Source organism: Callithrix jacchus, chromosome 1 (genome assembly GCF_049354715.1).
Source record: "Callithrix jacchus isolate 240 chromosome 1, calJac240_pri, whole genome shotgun sequence".
NCBI lineage: Eukaryota > Metazoa > Chordata > Mammalia > Primates > Cebidae > Callithrix > Callithrix jacchus.
This window is the reverse complement of record NC_133502.1, coordinates 202,177,201-202,201,965: the sequence shown is the minus strand read 5'-3', so window position 1 is coordinate 202,201,965 and position 24,765 is coordinate 202,177,201. Positions and strand designations below refer to the sequence as shown.

General features: G+C 42.8%; 1 protein-coding gene across 8 annotated transcripts in view; it reads left to right on the top strand.

Moving 5' to 3' along the window:
* PRR14L (proline rich 14 like) overlaps window positions 1-24,765 on the top strand; it is a 130,738-nt gene that overhangs the window by 86,086 nt on the left and 19,887 nt on the right. For 7 of the 8 annotated variants that reach the window (XM_035270264.3, XM_035270259.3, XM_009009638.5 and 4 more), the window contains 2 exons: window positions 6,145-6,217; window positions 14,830-20,050. In XM_035270264.3, the coding sequence (XP_035126155.1) occupies window positions 6,145-6,217; window positions 14,830-20,050 (5,294 nt within the window). Of the gene's footprint in view, window positions 1-6,144; window positions 6,218-13,891; window positions 14,010-14,829; window positions 20,051-24,765 lie in introns of all 8 variants that reach the window. The other variant, XM_078338946.1, reaches the window with a different exon arrangement.

Genomic DNA, 24,765 nt, shown 5'->3' with positions numbered 1-24,765 from the left:
CACCCATGTCGGCCTCCCAAAGTGCTGGGATTACAGGCGTGCGCCACCACCCCAGCCTCAACAGTTTTTAAATATGCAGTTCAGTTGCATTAAGTGCATTCATAGTCTTGTGTAACCATCACCACCTTCCATCTCCAGAACTTTTTTCATTATCCCAAACCGAAACTTAGTATTCATTAAATAGTAACTCACCATTCTCCCCTCTCCTCATCTCTGACAACAACCATTCTGCCTTCTGTCTGTATGAATTTGACTACTCTAAGTACATCATTTAAGTGGAATCATATGGTATTTACCCTTTTGTTACTGCTCTTAATATTTTTAAAAGTTAAATATTCCAATCATGAAATACATATTTCAATCATGAATGAGAATGTAAACAAGTAAAAAAATAATTATTTTTTTCCTGTGTTAAGATCATGTCCAAAAGCTATTAAAAATTTGTAACGAGTAATTGTGGGATTTGATCAAGATCACCCCACTGTTGTGGAGGGGAGAAGAAAGGCAGTAAAGGAGGGTGAACTATCTGAGAACAGGCACAGTGAAAGGGACAGCTGCAAGAGCCAAGCTCAACTGTGAAAGAATGTATTCAGTTCTGAACTCCACTCTTGGAGGAGAAAGGTCCAAATCTGTCATTCACGCAAAGGTTACTAGCCAGGATATGGAAAAGATTGGTTTTATTTAAGAACTGTGCACCAAGATATTCAGAGATGGGCATGTGACTTCCCACACGGATCGTTTAGCATTGAGAACTCTTTATACCATTCATGGTTTTTACTGTTTGGTTTTGGTGCTTACATATAAGCCTTAGAGCATTAAATTTTTTATATATGCTTACGTAAAATATACATTTTACACAAATGTATATTTGTGTACATTTTATATATTTAAAATATATAAACTTACATAAATCTATAAACTTTTTTGTTCTTTTGAGACAGTTTTCCCTATTGTTGCCCAAGCTGAAGTACAATGGTGTGATCCCGGCTCACTGCAACCTCCACCTCCTGGGTTTGAGTGATTCTCCTGTCTCAGCCACCTGAGTAGCTGGGATTACAAGCATGTGCCACCACGGCCAGCTAATTTTGTATTTTTAGTAGAGATGGGGTTTCTCCGGGTTGTTCAGGCTGGTCTTGAACTCCCAAGCTCGGTGATCCGCCTGCCTTGGCCTCCCAAAGTGCTGGGATTACAGGCGTGAGCCACTGTGCCTGGCCAAAATATATAAACTACTTTTTATATATTTTTCTCCCATATGGTAGACCTACCTGGGTTGAATATGTTGTAAATGCTTTGGTTCTAGGATACAATTACATTAGTTGTGATCAACTCAAACACAGAAAAAAAATCTGAATTTTTTTTGAAGATGGAGTCTTCTCTGTCACCCAGGCTGGAGTGCAGTGGCAGGATCTGAATTGTCTTTTAACTGTAACATTCAAAAGCCTAGTATACATTTTTTAACAGCTATTTGAAGGTATATGGAGAAGGAACATTAAGGAAGCACAAGCTGCTGATTACTTGAAGAATGTTATGCTGTTGGAGAATCTTGATTTTTAATGGTGTGTTCGTAAAAGACCCAGTCTTGTGTAATTTAGATGAATTTACTTAAATGCAAGGTTGTTGCATTAAGTACTCATTAAGCTTACTACTTTTAATCTGTCAGTCTTTGATCCTAGGGGAAATTTGCAGTAGCATAAAGGAGCTTACTGTTTGCTTAAAAGGAAATCTTGTTGGGAAGAATTCAATATTCAGTGATTTCAGGTGAAGATTCTGCACTTCATGGACACAAGAAGTGCAGAATCATGTGTCAGTTACAGCATTGGTCATAAGCTGTTCTCTGGGTCTCCCAGAGCACTATTTCCCCTCAGTGATGGTTTGCTGATGCGTTGTAAAACGTATGTGACAAAAAGTTACCCAAAGCACATTGCTGAGACTTAAGATAGAACTTTCTTTTAATTATTTCAGCAATTCTTTTGGATAATTCATTGTGGAAGAATGTTATATGCATTACCAGCTAACATGAGCAATACCTGCTTGAAGTCACCAGTGTTGCTCTGAATTAAAATTTGTAGAGGAAAATTCCATTTTAAGTTGTGCAAAGGTGATTTAAAGTTACTGTTTTATAGTTGTTCCTTTCTAGATATGCAAGTGCAGGAAACTGAGAGAGCCATCTAGAGATAAAAGAGTTTCTTTCATTTCAGAGCATTTTAAACTTTGAAAGTAATCATGGCTACTTTCACAAATGTCTGGAAGTAGGAAGTATCTCATTTGTTTCGCAATTTGGCCCTACAATTGCCTAATTTAGTGTATAGGAGATCCCATCTATAGAGGAACCATCGCTGACCTTCCCTCACTAATCTGCCTCTGCCTCCAGTTTAGGAAGCTCAGATTTGGAAAAGCTCAGAGGGGTCTGGTTACAACCAGTGTTCCAGTCTCAGAGATATACCAGGATTTAAAATTAAGGAGATTAAAACCACCTTGCCAGGCTGGGTGTGGTGGCCACACCTGTAATCCCAACATTGGGAAGCCAAGGTGGGAGGATCACTTGAGCCCAGGGTATTGAGGCTGCAGTAAGCTGTGATTGCACCACTATACTCTAGCCTGGGCAACAGAGCAAGACCCTGTCTCAAAAACAAAAACAGCCGGGTGCAGTGGCTCACGCCTATAATCCTAGCCCTTTGGGAGGGCGAGGCAGATAGATCACAAGGTCAAGAGTTTGAGACCAGTCTCACTACCATGGTGAAGCACTGTCTCTACTAAAAATAGAAAAATTAGCTGGGCATGGTGATACATGCCTGTAGTCCCAGCTACTTGGAAGACTGAGGCAGGAGAATTGCTTGAATCCAAGAGGCAGGGGTTGCAGTGAGCCGAGATCATCCCACTGTACTCCAGCCTGGTGACAAAGTGAGATTGTCTAAAAAAAGGGGAAAAAAAAAAAAAACAAAGAAAAACTGTCTTGGCTATAAAAGCCAAAGAGCTCAGCATATTTTCATTTCCCTCCAGATATTTGTGTTTTTTCCTGATCTAAACTGGTCTCATAGGAACGAATTAGAGAATTGCATTGTTTCCAAGACATACAGCCAACTTTTAATGGGAAATAAGACATAAAACCACAGATAAATAGTAAGAAGGGCTTTTAAGACCCTCCTAAAATCTGCCAAAACTTTGGAGAAGTATCATAAATTGATTTTTATTCCAAAACAGTGGGCAGGTAGGTGACATCTTGGGTGATCAAAGCAGAGAATTATTTACTGTGAATTTGAAAAAAAAAATTGTACCATTATATGTATGAACTTCTTATAGAGGCTTTTTTTTTATATTTAGAGCCAATTCTGTAAAATCTTATATAGTTTTTAGAGTGCCATTTAAGCTAGCAATTATGTCATTTGATGTTGAGAGGGATTTGTGTGAACATTTATCTTAAGTTATTGGCCAGGCGTGGTGGTTCACACCTGTAATCCCAGCATTTTGGGAGGCCAAGGCAGGTGGATCATTAGGTCAGGAGTTCAAGGCCAGACTGGCCAATATGGTAAAATCTCATCTCTACAAAAAAAAAAAAAAAAAGATACAAAAAATTAGCTAGATGTGGGAGACTGAGGCAGGAGAATTGCTTGAACCTGGGAGATGGAGGTTGCAGTGAGCTGAGATGTGTACAGGCTTAGCTCACTTCAACCTATGCCTCCCAGGTTCAATCGATTCTCCTGCCTTAAACCTCCCGAGTAGCTGGGACTACAGGCATGTGCCATCATGCCTGGCTAATTTTTTTATTTTTAGTAGAGACAAGGTTTTGCCATGTTAGCCAGGCTGGTCTCGAGCTCCTGATCTCAGGTGATTTGTCATGCCTGGCCTGATTTTTTTTTTTTTTTTTTTTTGAGATGGAGTCTCACTCTGTCACCAGGCTGGAGTTCAGTGGCACGACCACACCCAGCTAATTTTGTATTTTCAGTAGAGATGGGGTTTCTCCATGTTAGTCAGACTGGTCTCAAACTCCCAACCTCAGGTGATCCACCTACTTGGGCCTCCCAGAGTGCTAGGATTACAGTTATAAGCCACTGTGCCCAGCCTCCAGCCTGATTTATATAGCTTTAGATGAGTGCAGTATCAGAATCTCATACTTACCAGTTAAATCAAAGTGAAAAGAAATGTTAAGGCTTATGATGGGGAAAAGAGGTGACCCAGAAGGAATGCCTAGTGTAAGCAGCTGTCTTTGGTTCAGTCTCCTATCCAGTAATCTTGGGGCTCTTATGCCCGTAATATGCACATTCTGCCACTATTCCTTTCTTTCTGTTTTTCTGAATTTCTTTTTCTTTTCTTTTTTATTTGAGACAGAGTTTTGCCCTTGTCACCCAGGCTGGAGTGCAATGGCGCAATCTCAGCTCACTGCAACCTCCGCCTCCTGGGTTCAGGCAATTTTCCTGCCTCAACCTCCTGAGTAGCTGGGATTACAGGCACACGCCACCATGCCCAGCTAATTTTTTGTATTTTTAGTAGAGACGGGGTTTCACCATGTTGACCAGGATAGTCTCAATGTCTTGACCTCGTGATCCACCCGCCTTGGCCTCCCAGAGTGCTGGGTCTTTTTTTTTTTTTTGGGAGACTCTTGCTCTGTCACCAGGCTGGCATGTAGTGACTTGATCTCAGCTCACTGCAGCCTCACCTCCTGGGTTCCAGCGATTCTCCTGCCTCAGCATCCTGAGTAGCTAGGACTGTAGGCACATGCTGTCACAACCAGCTAATTTTTGTATTTTTAGTAGAGATGGGGTTTCACCATGTTGGCCAGGATGATCTTGATCTCTTGACCTCATGATCCGCCCGTCTCCGCCTCCCAAAGTGCTGGGATTACAGGTGTGAGCCACTGGGCCCAGCCTGAATTTCTTCTTTAGGAAGAAACTGGTTGTCTGTTTTTTGAGACAGTGTCTCATTCTGTCACCCAGGCTGGAGTACAGTGGCATGATCTCAGCTCACTGCAACCTCTGCCTCCCAGGTTGAAGTGATTTTCCTGCCTCAGCCTCCCGAGTAGCTGGGATTATACAGGCACCCACCAGCATGCCTGGCTAATTTTTGTATTTTTAGTAGAGATTGGGTTTCACTGTGTTGACCAAACTGGTCTCGAACTCCTGACCTCAAGTGATCCACCTGCCTTAGCCTCCTGAAGTGCTTGGATTACAGGTGTGAGCTACCATACCCAGCCTAATACTGGTTGTTATTGGTGATATAATCGATTTTCCACTTCTCCTCCAGTGAAGGGGGATGAATTTATGATACCAAGAATGATTAAGGATTGAGATACATCTGATTTCTTGATATTTTTCTTTCAAATGAAATTGAAAGTATATTCCAGCCATTTGTTTCTTGACTCAAAAGGCATATATAAGGTTTTGTTTGGATCGTATATTCCAGCCATTTGTTTCTTGACTCAGAAGGCATATATAGGGTTTTGTTTGGATCTGCACATTAACATTTTTTTAGAACTCTGTTATTGTCACAACTTTAAAAAGCTTTCAAACTCAAATTCTAGATAAGTAGAAATTTTTATTGTTGACACTTACTTAAATTTGAGGTTTCCTTTAGTGCCCAATCTTTGTGACTACTAGCCAATTTCCCAACGTCATAAAGAAGTCTCTTGAAAATAATTAATATTGCCGGGTGTGGTGGCTCAAGCCTGTAATCCTAGCACTTTGGGAGGCCGAGGTGGGTGGATCACCTGAGGTCAGGAGTTCAAGACCAGCCTGGCCATCATGGTGAAACCCCATTTTTAAAATAATAATAATAATAATAACTAATATTTAGCTAGGCATGGTGGCTCACACCTGTAATCCTAGCACTTTGGGAGGTGGAGGTGGGTAGATCACTGAGGTCAGGAATTCAAGACCAGCATGACCAACATGGTGAAACTCCATCTGTACTAAAAATATAAAAATTAGCCAGATGTGGTGGCAGGTGCCTGTAATCCCATCTATTCAGGAGGCTGAGACGGGAGAATAGCTTGAACCTGGGAAGGGGAGGTTGCAGTGAGCCAAGATCTCACCATTGCACTTCAGCCAGGGGAACCAAGAAAGACTCTGTCTCCAAAAAAAAAAAAAAAAGAATATTCATGAGCTCAGAATCTTCTGAATCCCCCTTGACCACTGGATTTTCTTACTACAGGAGGATATCCTGATGCAGTCCAGCAAAGAACTTTTACACGTGGACCTCCCTGAAGATTTTCCAAGGAGCAGAGGTATTTATTTCTCTAAAATCTCTTCATTTTTCCATTTACTACAAATACTGTTTTAGTTCTGTTTCCATTTTGCATTGAGAATATAAGGGTTATAAGTCCCTGCCTTGTAAGGTGGACTTAAGTATAGAAACTAACTTCAGTATAGATTATATATATTATATCTTAGTATTGCCCATGGATGTACTTGCACAGCTTACTGCAGCCTCAACTTCCAGGGCTCAAGTGATCTTCATACCTTGGCTTCCTGAGTACCTGGGAGTACAGGTGCAAACCACCATGCCTACATTTTTGTGTTTTTTTTGGTAGAGGCATGGTCTCACCATGTTGCCCAGGCTATTCTCGAACTCTTGGGCTCAAGTGATCCTTTCACCTCTGCCCCACAAAGTGCAGGATTACAGGCATGAGCCACCACACCCAGCAAGTCCCTTTCTTTTGATTGTGTTGGACCTTTATTAGATTTTATATCATTAAATATACTATATTTGTCTGTTTAGAAGGGTTAACTGGGACAGGGGAGGAATGTACCCAGTATAGTTCAGCATGTGGTAGTGTATCCTATTTTTGTTCTGTGGGGTTAGGGATGAGAGAAAATGTTTACTCCAGGTCACCTTGAGAGTTTTCAAGGCAGTTTTATTACCTCTTTTTGCTCCTCAGAGCAATGATTGGGTATAGAGATGTGAGATTATTACTTGTAGATTGATTGATTGAGGAGGAAGTTGAGGTCCAAAAGAGAGTAGCTGAGATAAGGTTCTCTTCTCACCCCAAGGCTAAAAATAATCTTAGGTAACTTTAGAGAGGACTGTGTGTTAATTAAAGCTAATATAGAATAATCAGGCTGGGCACACTGGCTCACGTCTGTAATCCCAGCATTTTGGGAGGCCAAGGTGGGAGGATTGCTTGAGCCCATAGCCTGGGCAACATGGCAAAACCCCTTCTCTACAAAAAATACAAAAATTAACATGGCGGCACACGCCTGTGTCCCCAGCTACTCAGGATGCTAAGGCAGGAGGATCACTTGAGTCCTGGTGGGAGGCTGAGGCTATAGTGAGCTGTAATCACACCACTGTACTCCAGCCTGGGCAACAGAGCAAGACCCTGTTTCACTAAATAAATAATGTAATATAATATAGTATAATCAGAACCTCACAAAGAAAATAAAATTAATACGCTAAATCAGTTGTCCAGGACATTTTTGGAGTCAGGGACCGGTTTCATGGAAGACAATTTTTCCACAGATCTGGTGGGGTGGATGGTTTCAGGATGATTCAAGTGCATTGCATTTATTGTACTTTATTCCTATTATTATTATTATTAAATTGTAATATATAATGAAACTATACAACTTCCCATAATGTAGAATCAGTGGGAGCCCTGAGCTTGTTTTCCTACAACCAGGTGGTCCCCTCTGGGGGTGATGGGAGACAATGACAAATCATCAGGTATTAGATTCTCATAAAGAGCTCAAAACCTAGATCCTTAGCATGTACAGTTCACAATAGGGTTTGCACTCTTATGAGAATCTAATGTTGCGCTATTTATCTGACAGGAGGCGGGGCTCAAGCAGTAATACTGCAAGCAATGGGGAACAGCTGTAAATACAGATGAAACTTTGCTCACTTGCCTGCCGCTCACCTCCTGCTGTGAGGCCCAATTCCCAACAGACCAAGGATGGGTACTGATCCATGGCCCAGGGTTGAGGACCCTTGCATTAAATTACGTGAACATTTTGTTACTGTGATAAAACATCACATTTGACTCTTAGCTTCTTGGCAGCCTGGATAGAAAAGGAAGCACATATGATCATCCTTATGAAAAAGGACATTTGTCCCAGTTTATCACCCTGCTTCCTGCCGCTGCAAATTTCCTCTGTGGCTCAAAGGCTTGACTGCCCAATATAGATTAAAGGGCATTCCTCTGAAAATGAGAAATGTTGTTTTGTACATAAATCTCACCCTGCATCTTAGAGATGTAGTTTAGTGGCCCCCAACCCCACCCCCAAGATCTTTTTAGTGGGACTCCAGTATTGCTATATTCAGTCTTTGCTGTATTTTTGCCCACATTTTATAACAATTTAATGTCTGTTGAACTACACTTTCATTTAACCACTGAACTGGCCTTTTAAGCAGGAGAACCAGAGTTATTTTCTGCTTGGAAATGTGCCTTTTCAAAATTACCTGGCTGCTCTCCACCTAAAAAGCTGGTCCACATTGGACGTTGATAAGATGAACTCTCCTGATTAATGTCTTCAGCTAAATCACTCTGTGGCACTTTTCTTTGTCCTCTAGAATTATGCTTATTTAATGACTTCAATGGGTAAAATATTTGATTTTTTTTTCTCCCCCAAGCCCATGCATAAGGGTCTCAGTTTGGGATAGGGGAGCTTGAAATCAGCAGCTCTAGTAGAATTTTTTTTTTAGCAGCAGTGGCTTAGTTCGTTCAGTCCCCCAGGAACCTTCCAGGTTATTTCTGTGTTGCACATGAGGAAGCAAGCTCAACTGTCCAAAGTCAAAGCCAGTCATAGCAAGCCAGAGAAGAAGGTTCTATGGAGACAAGTCTGTGAAGATGTTGAGCCCTGGGAGCATGAGCAATATATGCCATCACCATGGATTTCATTTAAACAGACCCACATGCTCTTCCGTAGTGTGGCCAGCATATCGGCTTGCTTTACCAAGCCAATACTTTACTATGTAAAGTAGCTTTACCAAGTAAAGTAGCTTTACCAAGCTACTTTATCTTTACTATGGGATTAGGAACTGAATGATGCTCCTTAGAAATCTAGTTTTTCTCCAGGGCCCCAGCTACCAAAATCTTCACTCTGCCCCAGATTTAAGTGGGTTTTTTTTTTTTCTTTCTTTCTTTCTGTCACCCAGTCTGGAGTATAGTGGCTCGATCTTGGTCTACTGCAACCTCTGCTTCTCAGGTTCGAGCGATTCTCCTGCCTCAGCCTCTCAAGTAGCTGGGACTACAGGCATGCACCACCATGCCTGGCTGATTTTTTTCTTGTATTTTTAGTAGAGACAGGATTTTACCATGTTGGCCAGGCTGGTCTCAAACTCCTGACCTCTGGTGATCCGCCTGCCTCGGCCTCCCAAAGTGCTGATATTACAGGTGTGAGCCACTGCACCCAGCCCAGATTTAAGTTGTCTTAATGAAAATCTAACATATACTTGCTACCTTTGTTTCATTAAGTGTTTGCATGGTTGAGCACTGTGCAAATTGCTTTACTTGATTTTATTTATTACATTTTTAAATTACATTTTGGTTATTCTGAGTGGAAGGACTTCAGTGTATGTATGTATGTATGTATGTATGTATGTATGTAGGTATTTATTTATTTATTTATTTTGAGACAGAGTTTCGCTGTTGTTACCCAGACTGGAGCGCAAGGGCACCATCTTGGCTCACCGCAACCTCTGCCTCCTGGGTTCAAGCAATTCTCCTGCCTCAGTCTCCCGAGTAGCTGGAACTACAGGCGTGCACTACCATGCCCAGCTAATTTTTTTATTTTTTAAAGTAGAGACGGGGTTTCACCTTGTTGACCAGGATGGTCTCAATCTCTTGACCTCGTGATCCACCCGCCTCAGCCTCCCAAAGTGCTGGGATTACAGGCATGAGCCACCAGCCCGGCTCAGTATAATCATTTATAAACTGGCTGAGGAATGATTTGGGATCATTCCTGCACCAAGTTGTTTAGTAAGCAAACCTCTGCTACTACACTCTCTCCTCCGTGCATTATTTTTACTTCTCTATATAAATGTCCCATTCTTCTTACTATCAAATTACCATGGGATTCCAGATTTTGAGATTCTTTTGTTTAATTGATGTGTAAAGTGCATGGTTTTGGGGTACATGTGATAATACATTCGTATAATTTGAAAAGATCAACTTGGGTACTTGGGATTCCATCACCTTAAATATTTGTCTTTTCCATGTACTACAACCATTTGAGTTCTTCTCTTCTGGCTATTTTAAAATACGTAATAGATCATTGTAAGCTATAGTCACAATCATATGTCAGCTGCTGCTCAATTATATGAAATGGCAACAGATTAAACCTTTTTTAAAAAAAAATTTTTTTTTTTTTTTTGCAACGGGGTTTCTCCATGTTGGTCAGACTGGTCTCAAACTCCTGACCTCAGGTGATCTGCCCACCTCAGCCTCCCAACATGCTGGGATTACAGGCATGAGCCACCGTGCCTAGCCCAGATTAAACCTTTTAAAAAACCTTTTGTAATAACCAGAGGAGCCGTTTATTGGTAGGAGGCACTTTTGCCTATCATTCCTTACTTCTTGATGGTTGTAGGGCAGACACATGAGAAATGGGCATGGGGGAGCAGTAGTAGGAGTATTTGAGTTGATGGGCCGTCTCACAGGGGAGGTCAGGCACTTTCGCCGCTACCTCACCCTTTCTTCTATCCTGACTTTTAATGTCTCTTTCACCATAATTTTCTGTTTAGTTAATTTTACAAAACTGGTGTTACCAAGTTTATTTATCTTGTTTTTCAGAGAGTTCCCTGTAACTGGGCTTGTTTGAGAAGTTTATGTGTAAGAAAGGTGAAATGGCATCAGGAACAATGGCGATATTAGTTCCTACTAATTATTCTGTGAGACTTAATTCCCACCAGTAGTCATTTCCGTGAAGACTTATTTAGGAAGGTCACCAGAAATTGGAAGAGTATTGAGGAAATACATTTTGAGGAAGAGGTGAAAGTAGTCAAGAAGAGAAAATCTACCTTATGTAATTTGGAGAACTGGATGTTTATTTTTATTTTATTTCACTTTATTTTATTTTATTTTTTCTTTTTTTTAATTACATTTTAGGTTTTGGGGTACATGTGAAGAACATGGAAGATTGTTGCATAGGTACACACATGCCAGCGTGATTTGCTGCCTTCCTCCCCTTCGCTTTATTTTATTTTATTTTGAGATGAGTTCTCACTCTGTCACCCAGGCTGCAGTGCAGTGGCACGATCTTGGCTCATTGCAACCTTCGCCTCCTGGGCTCAAGAGATTCTCCTGCCTCTGCCTCCCAAGTAGCTGGGATTACAAGTGCCTGCCACCATACATGGCTAATTTTTTTTGTATTTTTACTAGAGACAAGGTTTCACCATGTTGGTCAGGCTGGTCTTGAACTCCTGACCTCAAGTGATCTGCCCACCTCTGCCTCCCAAAGTGCTGGGATTACAGGTGTTAGCCACTGTGCCCGGCCATGTACTTAGAAATTCTTGAATAGGGTAGCATCATTTGCTGTGATAGGGAGAGTAGGCTAGTTTCACAGTGATAAATATTGTGTGTTGAATCAGGATTTTGAGGCTGCCTTTTTAAATGATTGGTATCTAAAAACCTGTGGCTTGCAGTATATATTTGTCAATCGAATATTTGCTGACTCCAAATATTTTAAAATGCTGTATCTAGCCTAGTTACTGCATTTTAACTGATCTCAGGTTCAGTAAAATAAAAAAAAGCAGAGCAGGCCAGGCACAATGACTGATACCTGTAATCCTAGCACTTTGGGAGGTTGAGGTGGGTGGATCACAAAATCAGGAGTTTGAGATCAGCCAGGCCAACGTTGTGAAAACCCCATCTCTACTAAAAGAAATACAAAAAAATAGCTGGACGTGGTAGCAGGGACTACTTGGGAGGCTCGGGCAGGAGAATCATTTGAACCCGGGAGGCAGAGGTTAAAATGAGCTGAGATCACGCCATTGCACTCCAGCCTAGCTGACAGTATGAGGCTGTCTCAAAAAAAAAAAGAGGCAGAGCAAAGGAAAGACACCTTTTATATGCCAGGCACTGTTCCACCTGGCATCTTACATGCATTATTTCATTTAATCCTCAGTGTAGCACTGAGGTAAGTGTACTTTCCCCACTTTTTGCAAAGGAAGAAACCAAGAATTAGGTAAGTATCACAGATCTACAGGGCACAGTGGCTCACACCCGTGATCCTAGCACTTTGGGAGGCTGAGGCGGGAGGATTGCTTGAGCACAGGAGTTCGAGGCCAGTCTAGGCAAGATAACTAACCCTTGTTTCTACAAAAAACATAAAAATTAGCCAGGCGCGGTGACATGTGCCTGTAGTCCCAGCTCCTTGGGCTGAAGTGGGAGGATCACCTGAGCCCAGGAGTTGGAGGCTGCAGCAAGTCATGATGGCAACACTGCACTCCAGCCTAGACAACAAAGCAAGACCCTGTCTCAAAAAAAAGTATCACAGATCCATGATAGAAGTTTATCTGGTCTGGCTTCAGTCAGGGCTCTTTCTCTTAGTAATTGCTGCTCTCAGGATCTATTGAGAAATGGACAGGGAAGCCCTAGAAACTCAGTATTAATATCATTTGTTTATTTGACCTAACTGTATTCATTCACTAATTTTATGAATATTTACTAAGTGCTCTTGTGCTTTTATATGCCAGAGGTTATGCTGAACCATAAAGAGAGCAAAACAAGATCCTTACCCTCACGAAGTTTCAAGGTCACTTACTCTTGTCACCCAGGCTGGAGTGCAGTGGTACAATCACGGCTCATTGCAGGCTTGACCTCCTGGGCTCAGGCAGTCCCCCAAAGCACACTCAGCCTTCCACACCGTCTCAGCTCACTGGAATTTCCATTTCCTGGGTTCAAGTGATTCTCCTGCCTCAGCTTCCCCAGTAGCTGGGGTTACAGGCATGTGCCCCCATGCCCAGGTAATTTTTGTGTTTTCAGTACTGACAGGGTGTCGTGTTGGCCAGGCTAGTCTCGAACTCCTGGCCTCAAATGGTCACCCACCTCGGCCTCCCAAAGTACTAGGATTACAGGCACAATCATCGCGCCTGGCCAATCTTTAAATAGATTTGCATTTTGCTTTTTCTGTTTAATACAGGTATCCTGTTTTATATAGACGTGTGTGTGTGTGTGTGTGTGTGTGTGTGTATATACGTGTGTGTGTATGTATACATATACACATGTTCATGTGTATATTCAGGGTTCTCTTAGAGGGACAGAACTAATTAGATCATCTGAGGTTGGAATTTTAGACCAGCCTGGCTAATATGGTGAAACCCCGTCTCTAGTAAAAATACAAAAAAATGGCTGGGTGCAGTGCCTCACGCCTGTAATCTCAGCACTTTGGGAGGCTGAAGTGCATGGATCACCTGAGGTCAGGAGTTTGAGACCAGCCTGGCCAACATGGCAAAACCCCATCTCTACTAAAAATACAAAAATTAGCCGAGCATGGTGGTGGGTGCCTGTATAATCCCAGCTACTCGGCAGGCTGAGGCACAAGAATTGCTTGAACCCGGGAGGCGGAGGTTGCAGTGAGCCAGAATCATCCCACTCTACTCAAGCCTAGGTGGCAACAGCGAGACTCCGTCAATAAAAAAAAATTAGCTGAGTGTGGTTGCGGGCACCTATAATCCCAGCTACTCGGGAGGCTGAGACAGAAGAATTGTTTGGAACCAGGAAGCAGAGGTTTCAGTGAGCCAACAGCACACTACTGTACTCCAGCATGGACAACAGAGCAACACTCTGAAAAAAATAAATAATGTTTTATGTATAGTTGGTTTTTCCAAAGACTAAGTTAATCTATGACATCTAATTTCAGTGATGAGAGAATGGTCGTCTAGTAAAGTAAGCTATTATTGTGAGTCTGCTCTATTAATGTTTTAAAATAAAAGCCTTTTTTTTTTCCCCCTGAGGCAGAGTCTCACTCTGTCGACCAGGATGGAGCGCAGTGGCACGATCTCAGCTGACTGCAATATCCGTCTCTCAGGTTCAAGTGATTCTTCTGCCTCAAGCTCCTGAGTAACTGTTAATACAGGTACATGCCTACCACGCCCAGCTAATTTTTGTGTTTTTAGTTAGAGATGGGATTTCACCATGTTGGTCAGGCTTTTCTCAAACTCCTGAGCTCATGATCCACCTGCCTCAGCCTCCCAAAGTGCTGGGATTACAGGTGTGAGCCACCGAGCCTGGCCCAAAATAAAAGCTTCTTAAGACTGAAAAATAAAAGCTTCTTAAGATTGAATGAGAATACAACATAGGGACATGTTTCTATGTTTTATTCAGTTGTCCAGCATTGATCTGTGAACACTGTGTAACTTTCAGCAAGAGGCATTTGTTGAAAATTACCTCTTTCATCAGGTGCAGTGGCTCATGCCTGTAATCCCAGCACTTTGGAAGGCCAAGGTGGGCAGATCACAAGGTCAGGAGATCAAGACCATTCAGGCCAACATGGCAAAACCCCATCTCTACTAAAATAGCAAAATTGAGTCAGGCCTGGTGGTGTACGCCTGTAGTCTCAGCTACTCGGGAGGCTGAGGCAGGGGAATCCCTTGAACCCAGGAAGCGGAGATTGCAGTGAGCCGAGGTTGCGCCACTGCAGTCCTGCCTTGTGGCAGAGTAACACTCTGTCTCAAAAAAGCAAAGCAAGAAAATTACCTGTTTCTGCCAGATACACTTTTGGCCCTCTGTCATATTTTCAAAGAACAAAACCAATGGTATAACCTGCTAACTTTTCAGTTCTTTTTGAGTTGGGTCTTCTTGTTACCCATGATAATAGCATAGCATAATAAAATGCATGAAGGCTGAGCAAATGATTTATTACTGCATATTGATTTGAATTTAATTCTCTTACGCAGAAGGAAATGTACAGATTACAGCTGAAACTCTGCTAAAATCTACTGAAGTACAAGGTATGAAGACCAGTGGGACTAAGATGGATAATAATGAAGGACACAAAAATGGCAATGTGATCTCTCAGCTGGATGATCTCTCAGCTGGATGCAGCGAATTCCCAGAGGTAGACAAAATCGTGACCAGTGATCAGGTTTCAGAAACCAGCACGTTAGTTACCCTAGAACCATTAACCTTTGTGGACCTTGGATTAACAGAAGCAACTCCTAAAGAAGAAGAAAGTGAGGAATTAAAAAGTTGTCCTTGGTTGTCATTATCAGGAAATAGTGCCATTTCTAATGTGGAAAATAGGAAGGAAGAGTTGTGTAAACTGAACCTTGTCTGTGAGGCAGATGACAATCACCAACAAATTCACGGCCACCATAATGAACAACCCAGTTCTGCATGTGATAGTCCCACAGCCACAGGCCCCTTGAAAGAAAACTGTGAAGTTTCATGTTTCACATCAGACTTGTCTGGTCCAGAATCCAGAACAGAATCCTTAGAAAACTGTGGTTTTGAAGGTGGTGGTTTGCTAAAGAGATCTCCTGAAAAGACAGACTATTCTTATTTTTATGGGGGAGATGATCAAAGGAAGAACTTGCCTTCTAGAGAAAAAAATAAAGAACAGCTTTTGATTCCCAGGAGTGAAAGAGGTGGACCTTTTCTTATTAATGCCAGGCAACCAGAAAAGGAGATTAGTGGTCTGTCTGGTGAAAAAGAGCCTATTGTTTCCTCAAAAGAAAATATCCACAATAACTACTGCATTCGAGACAGTCTTCATACAGGGAGCTCTAGTTCTTTAATGCCCAATTCTTTTACTGAAGCCACAGAAGTAATGTTAAATAAGAATGATTTGAAAATTACTTTACATGTTCAAGGTAACTTAACATACCCTGAGGACCATAAAGAAACTTTTACTAATATGAGCCATCCAGGTAGATACTCTGAAGAAAGCAGTTTGTCCTCATTGATGCAGATTGAAGAGTCAGAACAGACAACCCCTATAGAGCCCAATTTATTAAGTAAATCTTTTTACACTAAAAACTATAACTCCTTAGTTACCATCCAGAGAAATCTGGAAAGCAACTCCCAGTTAAATGAAACATCATGTAATGATTTTCTATTTGAAAGAAAATCCATTGTGAGTTTAATGCCAGAGGATCAGATAAGTCCTGTAAGTGAGGTATTAAAACCCAAGAAGGGTACTGCTCTGTTACCACTGTCCCCAGAATTTGATTACAGACCTGAGTCAGAAAAAGTTACACAGACCTCACATGATGATATTCCAATTTTTGATGAACAGAGCATAGCCTGTGAGATGAATGAACTTTCTTGTACCAATGAACTGGTTGTAAACAAAGTAGAAAGTGAATGTGTTTTAAGTCAACAAGTGTTCCTTAATTCTCAAGACCATGCAAAGTTGCCAACTGACTCTGTAATGCATTTAAACAAAGAGATGCCTTTAAAAACAGGCAAAGATGCCCAACAGAGCCATCATCCTCCATTAGAGGGTGGAGCAGATGTCACTGCTGTTACACAAACCGTTCCCATTCAGACAAAAATGAAAGACGTCTCTTCACCAGGTAATAAAACCTGTGGTGCCTCTTCAAACAATCCCACCTTAAACATCAAACCAGTAAGCCTAGAGAGAAAAAAAGAAATGGCTGATTCAGGAACAAAAGCTCTACATTCCAGGCTTCTTTCAAATAAGAGAGACGCAGCTGGCTTTCCTCAAGTGGTCTCTGTCATAGAATGTCACAGTGTTCAATCTCAGGATATCTCTAGCTGTCATTGTATAAGAAAACATGTATCTGAAGAAAACATGTGTTCTGCTTGTGCTGCTTTCAAGTCCAGCAAAATCAACCTGCAAGTTGATAACTCTTTGATAACAAAATATAAAAATGCATTTCAGCACAGTCATCACCACTGCCAAGGAGCAGGAGACTCTGTGGAAAAAAGCAGCTGTAAAGTGAGTTATACATCAGAGGAAAGGGAACTTGATGGGAAAGAAACTAATGGCAGCCTTCCAGGAAATAAGATCAGAAACAAAATGACAGCAGACTTGTTAAATAGTGGAATTTCAAACAAAACCATTTACACCTCGAGTAATATCAAACCCAGTGAGGAAGGGCTGGAAGGAAAGGAGCAGGATATATCCAAAGAAACTGTATTTTGTAAGTATAACATCTCTGATCATGCTATACAAGAACTAAACCAGACTGTAAACATTCCAAGTCCGGAAAAAATGTTGGACCAGTCTCCTCCTGTTATGTTCTCCAGTTTTAAAAACGTAAAAGCAGTTGAAACACTCAATCAGGTCAATCATAAGGCAGATGAAGTTCTTGACTCTCAGAGTAACCAAAACAGACCAGATGAATGCAGAAGTGAAGGTCAGTCAGCTAAGGAGACACTAGGTAGTGACCAGAGAGAGACTGTCACCAAGCTTCAGGGAGAGGTAAGCCACAATCAAAAAGATCTGTTGGTCAGCTCAGGCAGTAATAACTCACTACCTTGTGGTAGTCCAAAAAAAGACAATTTGAAAGGAGACATTGTCAAGATTTCTGGTTGTGATGAGTCCACAGAAGGTATGGCAAATATCGTCTACACAGACTGTAATAATAAGCCTACAGAAGGTGTGCTGGACGTTAAAGCATCTAATCCACTGGATTGTGCAAGGCAAGAGAGACTGGCATTCCAAGAGGACTCAAGGAGTACCTTGTATCAAAGAGAACTGGATGCTGCCCATATAGCAACAATTGGCCACGACTCCAATTTCTCAGATGCTGCTGCTTCAATAGTGGGCTTTCTTGAACTAAAAAAATCATATGAAGAAAACATATGCAGATCTTTAAAAGACTGTGAAATGGAAAAATGTCCAGATTCTTGTGCCCATGAGATGGAGTCTGTTGCAGATCATGAATCAAATAATAGAATATTGGACAGAGTAAAGATGTCTTTAAATCATATCCATTATGGACAGCAAGATAAAGAAACGTCTCTCAGAGAAACACAAGAAATGACTGAAGGATCAAGACTAGAAATAAGCTCTGAGTTTGGCAAAGAAAGTACCTTTGGAATTTCCTCAAAAGAGTTAATGTCTTGCCATGATGAGAGCTCTGGTTCCCTAGGAATCCTGAAATCCATTGAAATAATGCCTTCTCAACAAAATTCAGAAACTAATAATAACAGTGAAGAAACTGACCTGAAAAATCTTTTTAAGCCAAAAGATGGTGAAATGCTTTGTGAAAATGTAAAAGACTGCATAGTCCTTCCTGAGATGAAGGAAGGAGTATCAAGAGATAGGAGTAATTCTAGTGACGGAGACAGCATATGTACCTGTGTGGAAAAGAATGCTTGCAAAGCTTGTCACTCTCACGGGAATTCCTCTGACAGATATTTGCCTTTGACAGTGAAAACAGAAACTAAAGTGAAAGGAGAAGAAACTCAGGAGCATCAAAGGGGACCACCGGGTGACTTAACTGTTGGGGAGCAATCTGAGGAGATGGGTACCAGAGAAACTGGCGGTGGCTATCATGTGAACAACATCTCTCAGACCCACATTAAATGCCGGAAGATGCTTAGTCACAGTGAAAAACAGCAGAGCACTGAGGTTTTGGACTACATGTTGCAGAAGGAAGAGGAATCTATACATCAAAAGGAAGCACATATGATATCGGAACAATGCATATCATCTAGTCTGTTGTTAGATGATGCACAAAATAAGAACCAACCTAAAGTTGACAAAGATGAGTCCACCATGATTAATGAAATCACCCTAGCACAGTTGGCCAAGAACAGCATTGTGGCACAGACTCAGAAGTTGGAAGACCAGAAGGAGGTAAGCTTAAATCATCCATTTAAGAAGTACATTGAGTCATGCACAAGTTCTTGCCTTCTTGGTGCCCCTCAGAAAGCACAAGACCCCTCCTCTGCTGGGTGTGATCAAATACGTGGTGCCTTTGCAAAGAAAGAAATGCTTCCTTTAAAGAAGCAGCCCCATCGAACTTGTAAGAAAGTTTCCAGTCAGGAGCAAAGCAGTGTGGGGAGAAAAATAGGTAAAATCAGAAGTTCTGCCTTTCTGAAGAGTTCCTCCAATCCCAACCCAACAAAAGCACACAGACTTCTCAGTTTGTGTACTGTGTCTGCACCTACACGATTAGAACCTGAAGCAGCACCTACCAAGAGCTCAATTAGCCACATACCAAAGCAGACAACTATACCATGCCATCCCTTGAGGAGCCCGAATTTTAGGAAGCCTACCAAAGAATCAGCCTTACTAGACAAACTGTCCATCCTTGCCTCCAAACTGGCCCCAGCCATGAAGACTCAGAAACTAAGATACCAACGGTGTTCCTCTGAACTTCTTCCAATGGCTAAAAGCTTTAAGCGCCTCAGATACAAAAGGCTCCTGGATGGATTTTCATACAACACAGCACAGCTGAATCCATATTTGGCAGCTAGTGGATGGGATAAGAGGCCTAACAGTAAGCCCATGGCACTTTATTCTCTCGAATCCATCAAGATGAGCTTCATAGATTTGAGCAAGATGCCGTCACTGCTGTTTGGTTCTGAAATCTTCCCAGTATCTTTTCATGTGAAATCATCCAGCTCAGATTGCACGACTGAGTCCTCAAGGACTTTTCCTGAGCACTGTGCTCCGGCAAGGCTTGCCTTAGGAGAGGCCCTCCAGTGCCCATCACAACCTCCCAAGTGGACCTTTTCTTTCTTCTTGTCCCACGGTTGCCCTGGGATGGCCACATTCAGGGAAGACACTGGCATCCATAGTCAGACCCACACTCAGGCTCCTCTTCAGCCTCCAGCTCTTCTCCAAGACTATGGAGGCACTGCCATAGTCCAGACCAGAGCCAACTGCTCTGTCCTTGGCCTTCACACACTTTTAGCACTTTGTTCCCCGGGATGTTACCGAATCTGGACAAAAAAACGGAACTTCTCCAGCCACATGCCTACTCTGCAGAGGCTCTTCATGACCCAGTTTACACAGGGTTTGAAAGGGTTGCGCTCTCCATCTTCCATAGCAGACAAGGTCTTCTGTTCTCTTCCCTACTCGGTGGGCAGAGTGCTGTCCATTTGGAGCCACCATGGGCCTTCTGCATGCTCCTTCGAAATCTCTTCTCTTCATTCCACTCACAGCAAGCGGCAATCAAGTCTGGGCACCACAAGCAGGTAAAATCTGTCCCCTATTATTTGCAAATGTCCCATGTTTGCTTCCTGTCACTGGAGTGAGAAGGGCACTGCAGGAAATGCAAAGCTATTTAGAGTCCCCTTGAGTTTGCACTTTCTATTTACCTTGCCAAATGTCCTTTTTTTTTTTTTTTTTTTGAGGCGGAGTCTAACACTGTCACCAGGCTGGAGTGCAGTGGCACGATCTCAGCTCACTGCAACCTCCGCCTCCTGGGTTCAAACGAATGATTCTCCTGCTTCAGGCTCCCAAGTAGCTGGGATTGCAGGTGCATGCCACCACACCCAACTAATTTTTGTATTTTTAGTAGAGACAGTGTTGTACTGTTGGCCAAGATGGTCTCAGTCTCCTGACCTTGTGCTCCGCCTGCGTCAGCCTCCCAAAGTGCTGGGATTATTGGCGTGAGCCACCACACCCAGCCCACACCATTCTTTTTTCTGTCCGTTTCATTCTTGAAACCATCAAGTATGCTGAATCTTCTTTTTTTGTTTTTTCTTTTTTGAGACAGAGTTTCGCTCTTGTTACCCAGGCTGGAGTGCAATGGCGCGATCTCGACTCACCACAACCTCCGCCTCCTGGGTTCAGGCAATTCTCCTGCCTCAACCTCCTGAATAGCTGGGATTACAGATGCACACCATCATGCCCAGCTAATTTTTTGTATTTTTAGTAGAGACGGGGTTTCACCATGTTGACCAGGATAGTCTCGATCTCTTGACCTCATGATCCACCTGCCTTGGCCTCCCAAAGTGCTGGGATTACAGGCTTGAACCACCGCCCCTGGCCTTATTTTATTATTTAAGACAGAGTCTTGCTCCAGTGCCCAGGCTGGAGTCCAGTGGCACAATCTCGGCTCACTGCAACCTCCGCCTCCCAGGTTCTATCAATTCTCCTACTTCAGCCTCCCAAATAGCGGGGATTACAGGGACCCGCCACCACAACTGGCAATTTTTTTTGTATTTTTAGTAGAGACAGCGTTTCGCCAAGTAGGCCAGGCTGGTCTTGAACTCCTGACCTCAGGTGATCTACCTCCTTGGCCTCCTAAAGTGCTGGCATTACAGGTGTGAACCACCATGCCTGACTTCTTTGTAAGTCTTTAGGTAAGCAGAAATTATTTTTTAATTTGCTTTTACCATTGCTATAGTTGAAAAATTAGAGAGCAGAGGAGCCTTAATATTCCAAATAGCTTAGGAGAGTCTTGTTCATATGTCTCTAATGTAGAATCATTGTGTGTTATTAAAAAGTGTGCTGGTTGAGGCCAGGCGCAGTGGCTCAAGTCTGTAATCCCAGCACTTTGGGAGGCCATGGCAGGCCCAGCCAATGTGGTGAAACCCTGTCTCTACAACAAATATAAAAAATTTAGCTGGGTGTGGTGGTGTGTGCCTGCAATTTCAGTTACTCAGAAGCTGAGGCAGGGGTATCCCTTAAACCCGTTAGGCAGAGGTTACAGTGAGCTGAGATCATGCCATTGCACTCCAGCCTGGCCAACAGAGCGACAATCCGTCTCCAAAAAAAAAACAACAACAACAGGCCAGGCACAGTGGCACATACCTGTAATCCCAGCACTTTGGGAGGCCGAGGTGGGCAGATCACAAAGTCAAGAGATGGAGACCTACCTGGCTAACATGGTGAAGCCCCATCTCTACTAAAACAATTGGCCAGACTCAGTGGCTCATGCCTGTAATCCCAGCACTTCAGGAGGCCGACGTGGGTAGATCACAAGGTCAGGAGTTCGAGACCAGCCTGGCCAAAATAGTGAAACCCCATCTCTACTAAAAATACAAAAAATTAGCTGGGTGTGGTGGTGGGTTCCTGTAATCCCAGCTACTTGGGAGGCTGAGGCAGAAGAATCTCTTGAACCTGGGAGGTGGAGGTTGCAGTGAGCCAAGATCTCGCCATTACACTCCAGCCTGGGCAACAGTGTGGGACTCTGTCTCAAAAAAAAAAAAAAGAAAAAAAAATACCGGGTGTGGTGGCTCACGCCTATAATCCCAGCACTTTGGGAGGCTGAGGTGGTAGATCATGAAGTCAGGCGTTCGAGACCAGACTGACCAACATGGTGAAATACTCTCTTAAAAAAAAAAAAATTAGCCAGATGTAGTGCTGCACCCCCATAATCCCAGCTACTCAGAGGCTGACGCATAAGAATCGCTTGAACCTGGGAGGCAGAGGTTACAGTGAGCCACGATCATGCCCCACTGTATTCTAGCCTGGACAGCAAAGAGAGACTCTGTCTCAAAAAAAAAAAAATTTTTCAACAACAAAGCTGCTGATTCATATTGTGTGGTTCCCTGAGCATCTTAGCAGAAAACTGAATAAATAGAAGAGTCTCAGAAAAAAACCCCAGAACCTGAACATTGTTGACTAAAATTGAAAGTTGAATTGCTCTTATAAGTACAGGTCCTATAGTTATGTTTAAGAGTTCACTTATTATAAGACAGCCATAAAAATACATTAGACCAGCCGGGCGCGGTGGCTCAAGCCTGTAATCCCAGCACTTTGGGAGGCCGAGGCGGGTGGATCACGAGGTAAAGAGATCTAGATCATCCTGGTCAACATGGCGAAACCCCGTCTCTACTAAAAATACAAGAAAATTAGCTGGACATGGTGGCGCGTGCCTGTAATCCCAGCTATTCAGGAGGCTGAGGCAGGAGAATTGTCTGAACCAAGGAGGTGGAGGTTGCGGTGAGCCGAGATCGTGCCATTGTACTCCAGGCTGGGTAACAAGAGCGAAACTCTGTCTAAAAAAAAAAAATTAGAGTGACTCACATTGTTTTATTTGTTTGTTTGTTTGTTTTGAGGCGGAGTTTTGCTCTTGATACCCAGGCTAGTGTGCAATGGCGTGATCTCCGCTCACGGCAACTTCCGCCTCCTGGGTTCAGGCAATTCTCCTGCCTCAGCCTCCTGAGTAGCTGGGATTACAGGCACGCGCCACCATGCCCAGCTATTTTTTTTGTATTTTTAATAGAGATGAGGTTTCACCATATTGACCAGGATGGTCTCGATCTCTTGACCTCGTGATCCACCTGCCTCGGCCTCCCAAGGTGCTGGGATTACAAGCTTGAGCCACCGCACCCAGCCTGACTCACGTTGTTTTAAATGCTGGTGTACTGCTTTTATTTTCTACTTTGTTGATATGCCTCTAAAATCTTGTAATTGCTCTGCTATGTGTTTATGGCACACAGCTTTAAAACTTGTTACTTCCTCCAAACTGTGTTTGTTCCTGAGGTTAGCATACGTGGTAGTTACTCATTTTGCCCTATGGAGGTGTGACCCTTTTGCCCCCTTTCCTCTTCCAGAGCTCTTTCTTTCCCACCTAATGTTTCTGTTTTCTGGTGTGGAATATTTTCTGTCTTCCTCCCTATTTCTAGCTTTTCATGTTATTTTATTTAAATTCAAATGAAAGATCGAGGGGGTGGTATATTTGTACCTTGGCTAGTACCTATTCTTGGTACCCATACCTTGGTGGTATGGGTACCTTGACTCTAAAAATACCTTAACACATGTGCCTGGGTTTAGAGTTTAGAAGTTTGCTGTTTTTTGTTTTGTTTTGAGACGGAGTTTCACTCTTGTCTCCCAGGCTGAGTGCAGTGACACCATCTCAGCTCACTGCAACCTCCGCCTCCCAGGTTCAAGCAAGTCTCCTGCCTCAGCCTCCTGAGTAGCTGGGATTACTGACATGCACCACTATGCCCGAATAATTTTGTGTTTTTAGTAGAGACAGAGTTTCATCTGGTTGGCCAGGCTGGTCTCAAACCCTTGACTTCCAGTGATCCACCCAGTTCATCCTCCTAAAGTGCTGGAGTTACAGGCATGAGCCACCACATGCGGCCAGAAGTTTGCTGTTTTTCTAAACAAGCTTAGACATGCTTTCTAGTGGGCTGGTTGCAGTGGCTCACGCTTATAATCCCACCACTTCAGTGGTCAAGCTGGGCAGATCACAAGGTCAGGAGATTGAGACCATCCTGGCCAACGTGGTAAAACGTTGTCTCTACTAAAAATACAAAAATTAGCCAGGTGTGGTGACACGTGCCTATAGTCCCAGCTACTCGGGGAGCTGAGGCAGGAGAATCGCTTGAACCTGGGAGGCGGAGGTTGCAGTGAATCGAAATCGTGCCACTGCACTCCCGCCTGGCACAGAGCGAGACTCCCATCACACACACACACACGCACAAAATGCTTCCATAGGATTTTCTCATTTAAACCTTGTTCTCTGGTACTCCATAATACAAGTTGGACAGATACTTTTTTTTTTGCCTTTTTTGTGAGGTGCTGAGACTCTAGCTTCTCTGCTATAAAACTCAGCTATTTATAAACTCCACAAGGCACATGAAGGTTTTTATTCTACTTCACATTACTCAGCTGGTTGGGGGTTCAGCTGAACTGTAACTAGAACCTAGGGCTTCTGGTTCCTGATTTGGCCGGCTTTTTTCCAATATTCCACCCTGCCTCCGTACTCCCTAGGAAAACTTGAGATGGTACTGCAAACTATTCAGGACCCCTGAATTATCTGTGTTTTTCCTAGCTGTTAAAAAAGTTCCTTTTACTTCAGAGAGGAGATGCATTGTATGGACATCACATACACCTCTGGTTAATTAAACCTGTAGTGTGTTTAAGTTCAGTAGAAACCAATGCAGGTTTTAGTTTGAGAGGCTCAAAAAGCTCTTCAACATCACTTATTAATGTATCTACAAGTGGTGAA